The sequence below is a fragment of the Topomyia yanbarensis genome, chromosome 2 (assembly GCF_030247195.1).
Source record: "Topomyia yanbarensis strain Yona2022 chromosome 2, ASM3024719v1, whole genome shotgun sequence".
Lineage (NCBI taxonomy): Eukaryota > Metazoa > Arthropoda > Insecta > Diptera > Culicidae > Topomyia > Topomyia yanbarensis.
The window spans coordinates 160,629,548-160,645,372 of record NC_080671.1 but is presented as its reverse complement, the minus strand read 5'-3'; the positions used below and the strand labels follow the sequence as shown (position 1 = coordinate 160,645,372).

Below are 15,825 nucleotides of genomic sequence, written 5' to 3'. Positions count from 1 at the left end.
AACGTTGGGAAAAAATATGTAAATAATAATGGGATAAGGGTGAACCCCCCTAATAATATCGCTCTTAGATGTTTTGCCTGGAAAGTTATTTCGTTACATTACCGTACCCAGTCATTGTTGGAATAGGGTAATGTGCCTATGCCTGTGACCGTATTTCAACACTACGAAGCCCAGCCCTACGTAAAACTAGGACTGGGATTCAATGACAAATGACAAATACCACACACCAAAAAATAATGAAATTTAAACGACATGTAAATCAATACGAATGTGAACATACAAAGATTGAATAAAAAATTTGATTGAAAATTACGTTAAAATCAATGCACTCAATTGGAGCATCAAAAAGCATACAGTTTTACACTTTCATTCATTTTACAGCAATATTCGAGTAAAAATTCATTGAAGTGCATTGGTTTTCCGTTTAAAGAAACTGTAATTTTCAAGCCACGTGTAAAATTACAATAAAATTCATTGAAGAAAGCACGACATGTCGTTTGTATTTGTGGTGGAACTTAATTTTACATTTATATTCATGCTCCAAATATGTGCATGAAAATAAACTTAAAATTACAAAATATTTTTTTCTGTGCAAGCCACGCACGGAGCCTGTTTGCAACCAGCGCGCACCCACAGTAGTTTTGCCCTTACCCGGTCAAGTGAATGGTCGAAAGTGTACAGTGATGAGGAAGGATCAACAAAACGTATTTGTGTGAGGGACGCCTCACAGAAAATTTTAGATTGCATTTCGGAATTCGAAATATATAGGCATACATGTGGCTGTGAGTCAGCGTTGCCAATTTTCCACATTTATCTGGAATCTTCCAGATTTTTCGCAGGTGAACAAACACCCGGTCAAGCCAGACATTTTTCCAGATATTCTGAATTCTACGTTTCACTCCAGGATAACAGTTTTAAACATCGACTCGACTCTCGGCGAATCATTTCTCAATTTTTAAAATTCGTCGATAAGGTAGGAAGTGGCGTAGTATTGATTTATAATATCTGAAACGACCCTGTAAAAAATGAATCTCTTTTCTTATACTTGACCTTTGTATTAAACCTGGATTAAATCAATTAAGAATGCAGAATTGATAAAGAATAAAATTAGGGGCGGACAGAGCGTAGTTGGTAAATCGATTGCCTTGTACGCAACTCACCTGGGTTCGATTCCTAACTCCGCACACAAGGTTGGAGATTGTTCTAAAGATATTTTTCCAATCCGAAAAAGAAGCCAATGACCTTCAGATTAAAACCTCTAATTAAAATAGAAAAAGAAAGATTGATATTTTTACCTGTCAGTATAATCTACTAAATGCAATGAGTAAAATTTAGCAGAACATTTTATCCAAGCACTATTAAAAATTATCTTAATTCAGATAACTTCAAATCAGAACTCTAAATTACTTGAAAAACTTGTTTCTTGAAATCTTTTATTATATTCAGAATTAGCATGTTTTGTAACATTTTTGCAGGGCCGCCAATTTTACGTAGAGACCAGAAGATCGTTAATAAATTGTTATTTTTTTTCATTCCAAACCAGCATAAAAATTCGAATCAAAAAAATCTAGAAGCTGTCCAATTGCTAACTGCCAAATTTGTTGTGCAATCTTGTTTCAGCATCAGATTTTGTCTAATTCCGAATCCTTTTTTGGTGGAATACAACAGGGAAACTAATCGAAATGGTAAGTGAAGCGAAAGCAATTATATGAACCACGTAACCTTTGAGACTCCGACCCAATGCACTAACCCTTATGCTATCCCTGGGATATGATGGCGATCCGAACGTATGATTTTCTTATTGGTGACAGTGATCGTACCCTACCTATCGAAGTATGATGGGTAATGAACTAAAAATTAGACACCAGACGATAATAAAAAAAATCTATCTAGCGGGGGAAATTAAATAGATCAAATGTGTTGGGGGGCAGCTGCTGCTGCTGTGCGTGATCTCGCTTTGTAGGCAGAGTTCGATCACTATCGCCAAGGCAATAATCTAATTTTATTCCTGGGACGTCATCATATCCCAGGAATAGCTTACGGGTTGGTGCATTGGACCGGAGTCTCGAATATTGCGGGTTCGAATCCTGCTCTAAGGGGAATTTTTTCATATAATTGCTTTCGCTTCACTCGCCATTTCTATCAGTTTTTCCTGTTGGATACCACCAAAAAAGTCTTAAACAAGGTATTGGCACTTACGTCAACAAAATAAATGAATTATTAGTTTAATACCAAATAGTATTCAATTTTCCTATAACTAGTAAGTTCAGATTTCCAATCTTCTCTATTCAAAGCGAATTAATAAGAATGATGTAAACTCAAATTGTATCATTTATTAACGTTTCAATTTAGGTAAATTAATTACAATCGATTTGTTTGGAAATTGATTATACATAAAATAGACATAAACGGTGCTATTGTTTTTCGACAACCTTAATGAGCGCGAATGAAAAGATAAACTTAAAACTAGCTAAATTAAGGGTTAAAAGAACCTATTCTTTGGGTTGTTTTAATTTTTTTATATCATAGATCCACCAATTTCGTAGGTTTTGCTTCCACTAATAGATGAAAGACGAACGGATTCAACGACCCCCTCGATGAAATTCGTCAGATTTTTCCAGACTTTTTTTCGAAAGTGCCAGATATCGTTTCAAAATACTTGGCAACGCTGCTGTGAGTCCACACCCGATGTCTATCGGTCTCATCAACGACCAGCAAAACGATAAGTACAAGTTTTTTATATCTCATACTAACGTGCATACTTTTATATATCCCGTACTAACTTTATCAACACCGCATCAGTATAAATTACTTCAACAATAAGAGATTAACATCACAGTCAAAGGTATGTGTATGAACTATGAATTAAAATCACAGACTAACAGACATAACACTATGAGGGAATTCCCTGAAGAAACATCGATCCGACAATTTTCCGAAAACACTAGCTCCACCTTTTATTCACAGTCCCAAACACTCATTTACCTGTGGGTTACCCCTCATGTTTGGGAACAATTTTTCACTAGTGGTCTATCCCCCATATGCTTGTTCATGTGTCAGTGGCGCTATAATTTCAAATGTGGCCACAGTCCCAACCACAAATATATTTAAAATGATCGTTAAAGCGGGTGAAGCTTTGTTTTTGAGTGTTATGTCTGTTAGTCTGTGTTAAAATTGGAAAAAATAACGAAGGACGTAATTGTAGAATTACATATGTAGTACGCGACAATGCCACAGAAGAGTATTCGTATCAAAAAGCTGGCCAAAAGTATTAATATAATTTGTTCTACGAAAACGATTTGGCAATGAATGGAAACCAGTGTAATAAGATGTGCTAAGAAGTTTTCATATGAAATTATATTGTAATTATGATTGTATGCGTCTTAAAGTGCGGTTCCAACTTTCTGTTACAATGATTCGAACCGTTATGCTGTGCGTGACTTGTGTTGCGTCTATTAAGTTCAAAACGTTGTATCTTTTACAATATTTGGAATAAACCACTTGGAACTTTACAATATTTGGAATAAACCACTCAAATTTTGCACAGATATTCTATGAAAGTAGACTAATTGTTTAAAAATATTGAAAAAGCAGTCAATTTCAAAATTGCACAAATAAGTGGTATGAAACTGAATAATATATCGTTTTGAAAAAAGCCTATTAAACACAAAATGGCAGAAAGTGGCAGCAAGTTTGCTCTTGATTCACTTACTGGGACACTGATTTAGTTAAAGGTATTGAAATTTGAGGTGAGAAACGGTGAGAACATAAAGATCACTTTATAATACCAACATATTTGGGAAATATTGTACAATATATTCAGCTCAATTATAATTGTCATATTCATTGATTTATGCGGTAAATTTCGATTTTCGAATATACAGGGTGTTTGGTTCATGGACAAGAACCTCCCAAGGGCTGTCATATTTGGAGAAAAAAATCGTTCTACACATACTATCAAATCTCAACCATTACTAAGTTATTAAACTTTTTGTGTTAAAAACTTAGTTTCCTTAAAATAGCTCTAACTCAAAAAGTAAACTTTGAATTTCAATTTTTTTAGATCCATTGGGTTGGTGAGAAAATTTTCCATTGAATGATGTCCTCGCATGTTTCAGATAGTGAGGTTAAGTAACCTTTTAACAGAAATTGATTTTAAATTTAACAATTTTGATAGATTTTTCGTTTTTTTCGCGAAAATTTTAATAGTTAGCATCACCATTTTAATAATTCAGATTGTTAAGCTTGAAGAGCTGCATAATTTGGTCTTTGACATGATACACTTATCTTTTTTTGTTTTCATGTATTTAGGTTATTGAACTTGAATATTTTTATCTCATTTTCATTAATACTAGCTCTTATTGGAAATATATGGCACTTATTGTACCTTATCTTATTTTTACTCGAAAGCCAGGAAAATTTTGCAGAGAAAAATGTATTAATACATTTCAGTTAAGCGAATTTGGTATTCCTCTAAAAGTTAATTATTTTAAAGTTAATGTTATTATTAGCATTCTCGTTATTTTCTTAAAATAGTAAATAATAAACATCTCCATTATTATCATGCAATAAATGCATCTCAGCAAGTTCTACAACTTTTTCTTTGACGCCATTCAATTATCTCTTTTAGCTTCGAGGCAAAATCATTTTTATCACCTCGTTTCATATGCAAAACAACGATTTCGAACCCACTACATTTGTGGTGAGCTCATGCTGTGTTAACTATTAAATTGCAGCGAAACGAAAAGCGATAGGGATGAAGTATCACATAACAAGTTATAGAGAATGTTAAGGGGCACCAAATAAACAATAGTAACGATATATTTATTTGATTAATAATTAGAATAATTACTAAACTCTCAAAAACGCTAATTTTGAGCTATTTTTCTAGTAAAAAGTCATTTAGTACACTTAACTAAAAGATATTTGTACATACATCGAAAGGAAATTTTCTTAGCTTTCCAATAAATCCTTAGAAATAATGATATAAAGCATATTTTTTAGATTAGAGTCTTTTAAGCATTTGCAAGTCGATTACATGAAAAGTTTAGTAATGAAATTACAAAGAAGAGATAGGAATATGATGTTGAAGAACAAATTGTGAATCGTTTTAAAATTCAACTTTTGGAGAATAGATATTGCTATAATCATAATTCATTATTTTGAGAAAATTAACAAAAACCTCATCAAAAACACCAACTTTAAACTACTTTAAGCTAAAAGATAATTAAAACTAATTAACTGAAAGATGTGAGAACACCATTCGAAGGAAATTTTCTCACCTTTCCAATGGATCTTATAGATTTAAAATACAAAGTGTACTTTTTGAGTTAGAGGTATTTTAAGAAAAATAAGTTTTTCACACAAAAAGTTCAATAACTCTGTAACGGTTGAGATTTGATGGTATGTGCAGAACGATTTTTTTCTCCAAATATTACAGTCAATCACCCCTCGAAAGGTTCTTAATCATGAACCAAACACCCTGTACATACCAATGGATTTAGCAGATACTTTAGGACTAGCCGATAGATAATACTGGTTCTTCGATAAATGAAAGTATCTTGACTTTTTTGACGAGAATTTATCGCTTTTATTTTATTTTAATTAAATTGTGTAGTAAATTATGTAGTAGCTATCCAGGAAACTAGTCATGTATGATTAGAAGCTATTGCACGAGTTTGAAGTTTTCGTTTTTGACCAGCTTTTTGGATCAAATACTCTGCCACTTTTCAACCGATTTTGAGGATAAATAGGTTGTTGGATACTAAATTTAATTTTCTCTCTAAATTTTTATTGAATCAGACACAATTCCTAAGAAGAATGTTGAGTAATTTTCATGGAAAATCGCAAAATAATGTTTATTTTTATATTGTTGTCCCAAAACCGCATTGTATTTTTAGCAAACGAACATTAAATAGCATACCGATTCGAAGGTCATTTCCTCTCCTTTCCAAAACACTCAAATAAAATGAAAACCGGCTTAAAAATTACAGCGTAGAATTTTTTTTTGCTATAAATAGTTTTTTTTGCTATAAATCAAGATTTTGAGGGCATAAAACATTTTTCATACATTTATTTGTGTTTAATTTGATGAGATCTACAACCTATACTAGGTTATTTGAAAAGTACAAAATCACGGATTAACGATAATTAGACCGTCTAGATCGCACTCTATCTATGTGTTTCTGTAAATGTTTCTTATGGCTTGATGTTGGTGTTATTTTGTTCTCGTCTGAATTATCGAAAAATAGGTAAAAGCATAATATGTACTTACGGGACCATATGTGTTTCACGATTTAATATCTTCAAAACTTACCTCGATGCATAATGCATACCTATTTACGCTTGTCATCTCTACCAGGTACAAAAAGTATATTAGCAGAAACAAAGTACAGGTAGTTCATAGGATCCACAAACTAATGCATTAAAATACGGTGCTTCCCGAAAACAAAATTAGTAAACTACTAGAAATCAATTAGGACACAACACAGTTTAAAATCATCCTCATAAACAGTTTAAAACCAGTCAACATGACTCAAGAAGAGCTCGTCGCGGATATCAAAACTGCACAGCAAATTCTCGAAGCTTTGCACGTCGAACACCTCGCGTTGGCTAGCAAGTTCTCCGATAGCGTCCGGGTCGATGCGGAAAAATCACAAATTGTGCAGAAAAACATCGAACGCATTGAGCTCGGTCTGGGAGAAGCACAGTTGTTGTTGGTATTTTCATCGCACCTGCAAAGTGTGGAAGCTGAAAAACAAAAGCTGCGATTGCAGACCCGGCGCATTCATCAGGAGAATATTTGGCTGCGAGATGAGCTGAAAACTATGCAATACAAGCTGGAGAAGTCGGAGGCAACCGTGGTACAACTGCAGGAGGAAAAGAAGCACTTGGAGTTTATGGCAACACTGAAACAATACGACGAAAGTCCAAGTGCAAAGAAAACATCGGAAGAGGCCTGCAAAGATTTGATGGGAGAACTGTTTCCCCCGGAGGATGATCCAAAAGAGCAAACAGTGCTGTCTTCGCTGACACATAATTATGAAATTCCCCCGAAACTACGAACAATTCACAATCTAGTAATACAGTATGCGTCGGAAGGACGTTATGAAGTCGTCGTGCCACTATGCGAACAAGCACTGGCCGATTTGGAGAGCACCTGCGGGCACGATCATCCAGACGTTGCGACAATGTTGAATATTTTGGCCTTGGTATATCGAGATCAACACAAGTACATGGAAGCAGCCAAACTACTGAACGATGCGCTGCTCATTCGAGAAAAGACACTTGGCGAGAGCCACCCGGCCGTCGCTGCAACTTTGAATAATTTGGCCGTTCTGTATGGAAAGCGTGGCAAATACAAAGAAGCGGAACCATTCTGCAAACGAGCTTTGGAAATTCGCGAACGAGTACTGGGAAAGAATCATCCTGATGTGGCCAAGCAACTGAACAACTTGGCTCTGCTGTGTCAGAACCAGTCCAAGTACGAGGAAGTGGAAATGTACTATCAACGTGCCCTGCAGATATATGAATCGCAACTTGGTCCAGACGACTCGAATGTGGCCATCACTAGAAATAATCTGGCTAGCTGTTACCAGAAGCAAGGCAAGTATAAGGAAGCAGAGCGCCTGTACAAGCAAGTTTTAACAAGGGCTCACGAAAGTGAATTCGGTGCAATCAGTGGCGAAAACAAACCCATCTGGCAAATGGCCGAGGACAAAGAGGCGAACAAGGATAAAGCAAAGCCCCACGATAACACCCCGTACGGCATTGTGGGTGGATGGCATAAGCTGGCGAAGGTAGGTTCTCCAACGGTGCAGGCGACTTTGAAGCGCCTCGGAGCGTTGTACCGCAGACAGGGGAAGCACGAAGCCGCCGGAACGCTGGAAAGCTGTGTTGATCGAAGCGATAAAGAGTCGACGAATGGGATTTCGGGAAAATAGGTGGCGGCGTAAACTAGTGATTGATAAAGTTTGTTCTGATGAAAGCTGTGGTGAATTTATATTTTATAGCGATTATTTAGCTATTATTTGAGTTTATTGTAAGAGGAAAAATAAATACACAGATAATAAATAAGTGCTCAAAATCGTTATTTCTCGAAGGAAAATATGTCACAGTATCCTCCGAATAAGATTGTAAACTTTGGGTTCTCCCGATATCTTTGTTCCGTTCTTATCGTTTGGTTTTGGCAGCACATCTTTTTATAGTGTTCGCACTGAATTGAGTCCCTTGACAACAGATATGAGACAACAATACTCGAGTAACCCTTGCAACGGCAGCGTAATTGCAAATAAAGTCCAACCAAGCTGCATTGCACCCGTTGCACTATACAGTTGCTGGTATGAAACCGGTAGCAATCTATCGAATAATGCAATTTTCAAAGGGACCGGTTGTCGCATCAACAAACCGAACAACATACTGACGCGAAACGAATCCTAGCTCGGTCAATGCAGTGCTTAGAACCGGCTGAACATACGCAAACACACACCCTGCCGACCAGCAGGATTAATTTCAATTTGTTAGAATCTGGGATAGGGAATTTATCTAATTTAATTTAGATTCTGTACAGGATAACCAGAACTACTCTTGCAGTAAGGCCTAACACGGCATATGTAATGAATCGTGTTTTGAACAGTTGGATTGTGTATTGACAAATTTTGTTCACTGAATTGTACAATGTACATGCTATACCACATCACACAAATCAAAATACGAATATTTTAATTGAACGGACGAGCGGACATATAGTTTCCAATTCACTGCACGTTAGAAGCAAAATTGATGCTAAAGTTTTGTATTTGGTGATTACTAGATAAAATGACTGTGCTGATTACTCTAAAAATACGACAAATTGAGAATAGTTGGTAAACACAAGTGTCGAGTAGGGTTACTACATCCACAGGTTTGTCTTTATAGTCATTGATTTGTTTCACAATTTTTAGTCACAGATGAAAGATTTTTGACATTTTCATGAAAATTTCACAAATTTTTGGAAATATTCCGATTTTTACAGATTTTTTTTGGGAAGCTTGACACAGATTTATTCTGGTTTAGTGATCACAAATAATAAAAATATTTTTTTGACCGAAACACAGATTTAATTGTGGCATGCTGATAACTTTAAAAATAGTATGTGCAGTGAAGACTACGCTTACCTCACAAATTATTCACGCATTGGTCGGTAAACATTTCCAGTACCTGCAAAAAATATGTTTTCATTAGATAAATTCATGAAATGCTTTTCTTATGCCTTAGGATGCAACAATTCTAGATTCATATCTATCTATCTATCTATCTATCTATCTATCTATCTTCTATCTCTATTTATCTATCTATCTTCTATCTCTATCTATCTATCTATCTATCTATCTATCTATCTATCTATCTATCTATCTTCTATCTACATATATAAAAGTCAAAGTTTGTATGTATATGATTTATTGACTCCCAAACGGCTTAACCGATATCCGTAAAAATTTATACACAGCAGGTATTTGTTATGGGCCGTGTTTGTGTGCTATTAGTTGTACATTATCTGCCCGCCAGATGGCGCTTTAGAACAAATTGTGTTTTCCTCCTATTTCGTTGAAAATCGCAGCAACGCGCGATGGGTATTAGCTAGTCCCTATATAAAAAAGTCAAAGTTTGTATGTATATGATTTATGGACTCCCAAACGGCTTGACGGATTTCCGTAAAAATGTATACATAGTAGGCATTGGTTTTGGAGCGTGTTTATGTGCTATTGGTTGGGGATTATCTGCCCGCCAGATGGCGCTTCGGAAAAAATTGTGTTTTCCTCCTATTTCGTTGAAAATCGCAGCAACGCGCGATTGGTATTAGCTAGTGTCTTATAATAATAACTTATTTTCATATTTTTCAAATTAAAATCATTGAAAGTAAATTTATTTCGTTTAACATACACTTGACAGCAACATTTTAATTACAAGAGCAATCGACTCAGTTCCGTTGAAAGGAGAGCTTGAAAGGTTCGAAACTTTTCAAATTAGCGCCGCAATCAAGATTCAAATTATACAATTTGTCATGTAGCATAGCCGATCCAGATATTTCTAAGATATAACGACGTTTTGATTTAAACAGGCTGAAATAAGCTTAGGTCTAAACGAAATCAGGATTGACATACATGGGACTATCTACATTTTAATTGTATTGAGTATCTTACGCTAGCAGTACTTTTTGCATGTAACATGCGCGAGATATGCGGAAGGGTTGAATTTCCCTTCAGAGGAAGCTCTCGGTATTCGTAAAATAGGGTACACACACAAAAGTGCTTGCAAATGTGTTTATTTCAATACAAATGGGAGTTCTGTGGTTGACTGTTTCCCCTTACTCATCGGTAGAATTATTTAATTTTGATTAATCGGTACGAATCAGTGCACCCTCCGTAGATCGATAATACATCATGTTTTGGGATACACCAGCTTGGCATCTATTGTAGGGTGTTTCCATGTTGGAAACTTTGTGCAATATGCTTTTACATTTGTACCTCCCGCAGGTTTGAAGGTTGTGTGGTGGAGGCTTCAGGATGGTATATGATCCCAGTATGGGCAATTGCTTCAGATGATCTTAATAATAAAAAAAATAAATAAATAAATCATACACGATCTAACCTGCCATTATAATGTACTATCACAGAGTCAAAATTGGGCCGCAACAAAAAGTTTGGAGCTGTAGAGCTAGGTTCTCGGAAGGGCTCTCCGTCAGAATCACATACTACAATTTGCAGACGAGACAGGCAATGTCGCCCACTAAAACACTTCATTAGGCCAATTGTAGATTCTGAATGTGATATTCATTGCACGGTTCAGGTATGTGCGGGCGCAGGGACTCGCGATCGCGTGTATCATCGCGAAGGGCTCGAACATTTGTACGTTAACGTGCTCGATCGCGTGTGCGTTTGTATGTCGCGTGTGCTAACGTGTATGTAACTTTGCGTGTATAAATTCTATTTTATAACCGTGTGCCTTTCGCATATTCGCGTGTGTTCTAGAATGATCGCACGCGGACCGTGAATCTGATACTTAATTTTTTGTGTACTGTTCAGATTCCAGAAGAAAGTGGGTTCTCCCATATCATTAGAGTTCCCAATCATGTCGCCGTAGAACGTGTGGTCTAGTGGATATGAGCTTTATTTTTTTTATTGGTACAACTGAATGTATGGACCTAAATTGCTAGAATGAAGGCTAAAGATTTCCGGACGTGACCGATCCATGATCGCGCGCGTTTGCGGGTTCGCGTTTGAGACCGCGTTTGTAACTTCGTAAGTACTAAAACGTTCACACAGTTGCCGGAGTGTTATCAAGTTTACGCGATCGTGGGCATAGGTATGCGTAGATGATCGCGAAGGGCTTAAACGTTCGTATGTTGACGTGTTTGTCGCGTGTGCTCGCGTGTATGTGACTTCGCGTGTATAAATTCGATTTTGAAACCCTGCGGCCATTTATATATTCGCGAACCGTCTTCTGATCTTTAGTTTTCGGTGTACGGATCACATTCTGACAGGGAGAGAGTTACCTCATATCACTAGAGTTTCCGGTCATGTCGCCATGGAACGTTTGGTCCAGTGGATATGGGAGTTATTTTTCAATTTTATTATTTTTTTATTAATTAACATGGACCTAAACTATTGGTACCGAGGATAGAGACTTCCGGACGATCCCGATTCATGACGGCGCGAACGCGGGAGTTTGTAGATTGACGCTTGAGATTGCGTTGGTAAGTTTATGAGTGCTGAGACGTTCACCTTATCACCGGGGTATAATCATGTTTGCGAGTTCGTGGGCGTAGGTTGCTTGGAAAATCGCGAGGGGCTCTAACGTTTGTACACTGACGTGATTTTGTAACGTGTGTTCTTGAATGGTCACGAGAACCGTGAGTCTGATATTAAATATTAGGTGCGCGGTTAGAATTCTGGCAGAGAGTGGGATCGATAGGGTTCCCGGTCATGTCGCCATGAGACGTGTTGTCTAATAGGTATGAGCGTATTTTCTTAATTGGTCCGGCCGAAGGCATGGACCTAGGTTTCTAGGGATAGACTTCCGGACGTGACCGATTCAAAATTGCATGCGCGAGGGCAGGTAGGTTCCCGCTTGAGACCGCGTTTGAGAATGTGTGAGTGTTAAGACGTTCACTATCACCATCTTTACTGACCCAGCTGAAGGCGGGTGTAGCATGGCAGTATAGGACTCGAAAAGAAGAAATGAAGGACAATATATGAGAGACGTAATAGATTAGATAGGTACAAGATACAGCTGAATTTATGATCATCACATGAAAGACATACATTAGTACTCAATTATCTATTTGTTACTGGTTGATTGTCGGCTATGAAAGGTTAAATAGAGGAAAGGTATAGAACAGAAAAAGGCTCATAGCCCAACCGGCCTCCTCGATACACCACTATCGAGGCGTATTGTAATCAACATCTTGATGCGGACTTCTTATATAAATAAAAATTCTGAGTAGTCATAATGATTGGTGGATTATTAACATGAGAACTAATTAATCTCTAGTAGTAGAACTTGGTGCAAATAGAAACTAAAAAGAGCGAAGGTCCTTATATTTAGATAACTCTGTTGAATCTATTGTGGCTTGATGATGTTTACAATATCGTCAATCCCATCAACCTGCGAGAGCGATAAAGAAATAGATATTACATGCATCTAAACTACTTTTAGGTGTTTGGTGTTCACGTGGATTGGATTTCTTCAAAAACTACGTGTTTCAGTTTATTGAGTTGATCTAGTTGAGCATTAACTAGTGGCTGAACAGTATGTTTAAGAGAAGGTTCCATCCATAAGAGATTGTCATCTCTGTTTCTGAAAACAGCGAATCCGATTCGTTATAAACGAGTGTTACTCGCCATCTTCACGAGCCAGAGCGACAGAGCGATTTAAGAGATAAAAACACCCACCTTCAGTCTGATCATCTCTTATAGATGACAGTCCATTGATCCGAATCGAATGACGCGATCACTATGCTCAAGATCAAATGAGTCCTCGAACAACCGAACCAGTATGTTCCCCCATTTGAAAGAAGAAACATCCATATCAGCCGTCCGCCAAAACACTCGATCGAATGATTATTAGTCATGAGATTCAGAGATCAATGAACCATCACTCGCTCGGATCTCTTATCGACCAAGCAAGAGTACGCGCCCATCAGGCTCATCACCCAAGCCCAGGGAAAATTGGGCCGCAACCAAAAGTTACAATTTCAATGGAAGATTTGTTAGTATTTACCATTGTAAAATCAAATCCAGATGTATTTTTCAAAAAAAAATGTTGACAAATATATTACCATTTATAGTTTTTAACCCTTTTGGTATCAAAGATTTGTTGCGGACGAGCTAATTGTCCGAATTTATTTATTAAATCAGCAAAGAAAATGCCAAGAGATACAGATTCATCGTGATTCTGATCCGAAAAGTTCGTTTTCGTTTATCTTTTATGAATTATGATTTTTTTAAAAACTTGGAAAGAAAAGATCTTCTGGAGCTCTTTTACGTTCGAAAAAATACCACATGTACTACTTCTAGTACTTAACAACACGACGCCGAGAAAAAATGGCTCTCCATTCGCAACTAAGCAAATTCCATGCCGAATGTCGCCGCTCACGTATCTCGAACAACGAATTGAACGCGTAAACAGTGGTGGCATTCCGCATCTTGATTCGAATCTTTTTGAAGTCGTTGCGATTGCGGTACTAGATTTCGACTACGCACATTGAAGTCGGCTGTTCGAACGAAAGTGTCACTGAGAGAATAAATTGGAAAATCTGCTACGAATAAGTTTCACGAAATAAAAGAATTGTTTCCTTCTATTTAGTTTTTATTTAAATCACTTGGGCGTTATCGAAATATATACGAACCATGTTCGCATATATAACATTTTTTTGCGTTTGTATAACTAAATAATCATTTTAGGAGGAAGTGGGCTGATTCGGACCGCTGGCCAATTCGGACCCCCAGCTGTTTCTCAGCTATGGTAATATTATGAAAAGCGTATATATCATTTTCATGGCGGTCATGTAGTTCTGGATCTACCGGATAAAATCTTGTTTTGAACGAGACTACATACACTTTATACACAGACTTGCGGAAACAAAAAACAGCAAAACTAGCAACCATGAACATTTCTTGGCATCATGGAAGATCCCATGAGCTTTTCATGGGCTTTCCCCTTTACTTCCCCTCTCAATACCATCATGCTCGTTGGGTTGCACTTTTTGACAGTTCGTTTGGCTGTACTTTTTGACACTTTACTAGTTTGTGTATAAAGTGTCTGTAGGCGGCGACTATCAACTGTTTTCCTTTAATCGGTGTGTGAATAATAGAACATGGGTTGGTCCAATTCGGACCTTTTGCCGTATATAGGATTTGATACGCGATCACGAAAAATCGTTTGAAAGGAAAGTGTGCACAGTAGAGCGGGACACGGTTACATGCCAAAAATAAAATTTTGCTCCGAGTAATTTTTTGTGTCGCATTTAGCTCCCAGAAGAACTGTACAAAGGAATTATTTTGTAAAAGTTAATTTTCCCACGTTAACTTTAAATAGCGGGCGCAAAAATAAAGTTTCACTGATCGAGTTGTTCTAGGACCCAAATGGAACCTAAAAAGTGGCTCGGAACAGCAATCTAATTTTAGTCCCACTCTAAATCGGTTGACAGATTTCGACGTTATAACTCATAACCTATTTATAGGTAATTTGGCCCAGCTCTTACTTTTTATTGTATATCTAATAAAATGTTTTATAGGGGATGAGAGCTGGCTACACTGCCAAGGGATAAGCCTTGTTCTATTCGCCTGTGCCTTCTGCATTACTTTTGTGTGTTTTAAATGGTAGAAAAAGTGAATTCAGTGTCCTAATGAAGTCTAAGGCCCGATTAAAAGTGAATTGATAGCTGAGCTAGGCATTAGCCATATTCGTTTCAAGTTCTTAAGCACTAAGGGAGTATCTTTCTTTTATGTATGAATATAAATGTGTATGTGTTTATGTTTAGGGCCTAGCAAGGAAGACCGACGGGAGTTCTATGCAATTCACTGCACGCACACTACTTGAATTTTTTTCCTCTGACAGTCCCGGACGCGCATAATATCGATCTGAAACCACGATTTGCACGGGCAGAATTGTAGCCATTTTATATAGTATTTTTAATTTACATACTAATGGTATGATGTCATCTTGAAGATATTAATTTAATATCATTGAGGTCGGATTGATGTATTGGAACAGTTTTGTCAATGTTAGTTGATTGGATGGCATTTTGAGAGATCACGTGTCCGCCGCTTGATGCCGATCGTGCTGCAATTTCTTTTGACCGAGCAGGTTGATTTTTTTTGTGTAGTGTTTGTTGGGTAGACGGGCGAACTGATCCAGGGGCATTTGGTGTGCGTGGGGAGTGCGCATGGTCTTATCCAAGTTGTAAAATTACTATGTATCATGTATTACGACTGAGAGTTGACAGTTCACTAGTGCGGTCGGGGGCCAGTTGCCGATTTGAACAATTGATTCGTTGTCATGTCTGTTGGTTTGCTCTTGGTCTTTTGAACCATGTTCATTATATTGGTTTCATTGTACTGATTGCTCGCCGACACTCTGTATCATATCATCTTGCGTATCGCATGTACTGTATCATTCATTCCCATGTGTCTAATAATATTATAGCTTGATTACCATTTTTATTGCTTGCATTTTCTAGTTGTAACACCTTGTTATATGCATTTAGTAATTTAGTTTCTTTTCGTTCTTGTTTCCTCTAGTCTTGATTGTATATTTAGTAATTGGCATTTAAAACTTAAAACT

General features: G+C 37.1%; 2 protein-coding genes across 3 annotated transcripts in view; one reads left to right on the top strand and one right to left on the bottom strand.

Moving 5' to 3' along the window:
• LOC131681919 (protein gustavus) overlaps nucleotides 1-15,825 on the bottom strand; it is a 645,798-nt gene that overhangs the window by 382,354 nt on the left and 247,619 nt on the right. For both annotated transcript variants that reach the window (XM_058963019.1, XM_058963018.1), the window contains one exon: nucleotides 9,156-9,198. The gene's annotated coding sequence lies outside the window, so the exon portion shown is untranslated. The remainder of the gene's footprint in view (nucleotides 1-9,155; nucleotides 9,199-15,825) is intronic.
• LOC131679863 (kinesin light chain-like) lies at nucleotides 6,477-7,943 on the top strand. Its single transcript, XM_058960612.1, has one exon. It carries the CDS (start codon nucleotides 6,531-6,533, stop codon nucleotides 7,941-7,943), a length of 1,413 nt encoding a protein of 470 aa, XP_058816595.1. The 5' UTR covers nucleotides 6,477-6,530.

What these genes read in the sequence shown, in the direction of transcription:
- LOC131679863 (XM_058960612.1), top strand. Translation starts at nt 6,531, where the DNA reads ATGACTCAAGAAGAGCTCGTCGCGGATATCAAAACTGCACAGCAAATT.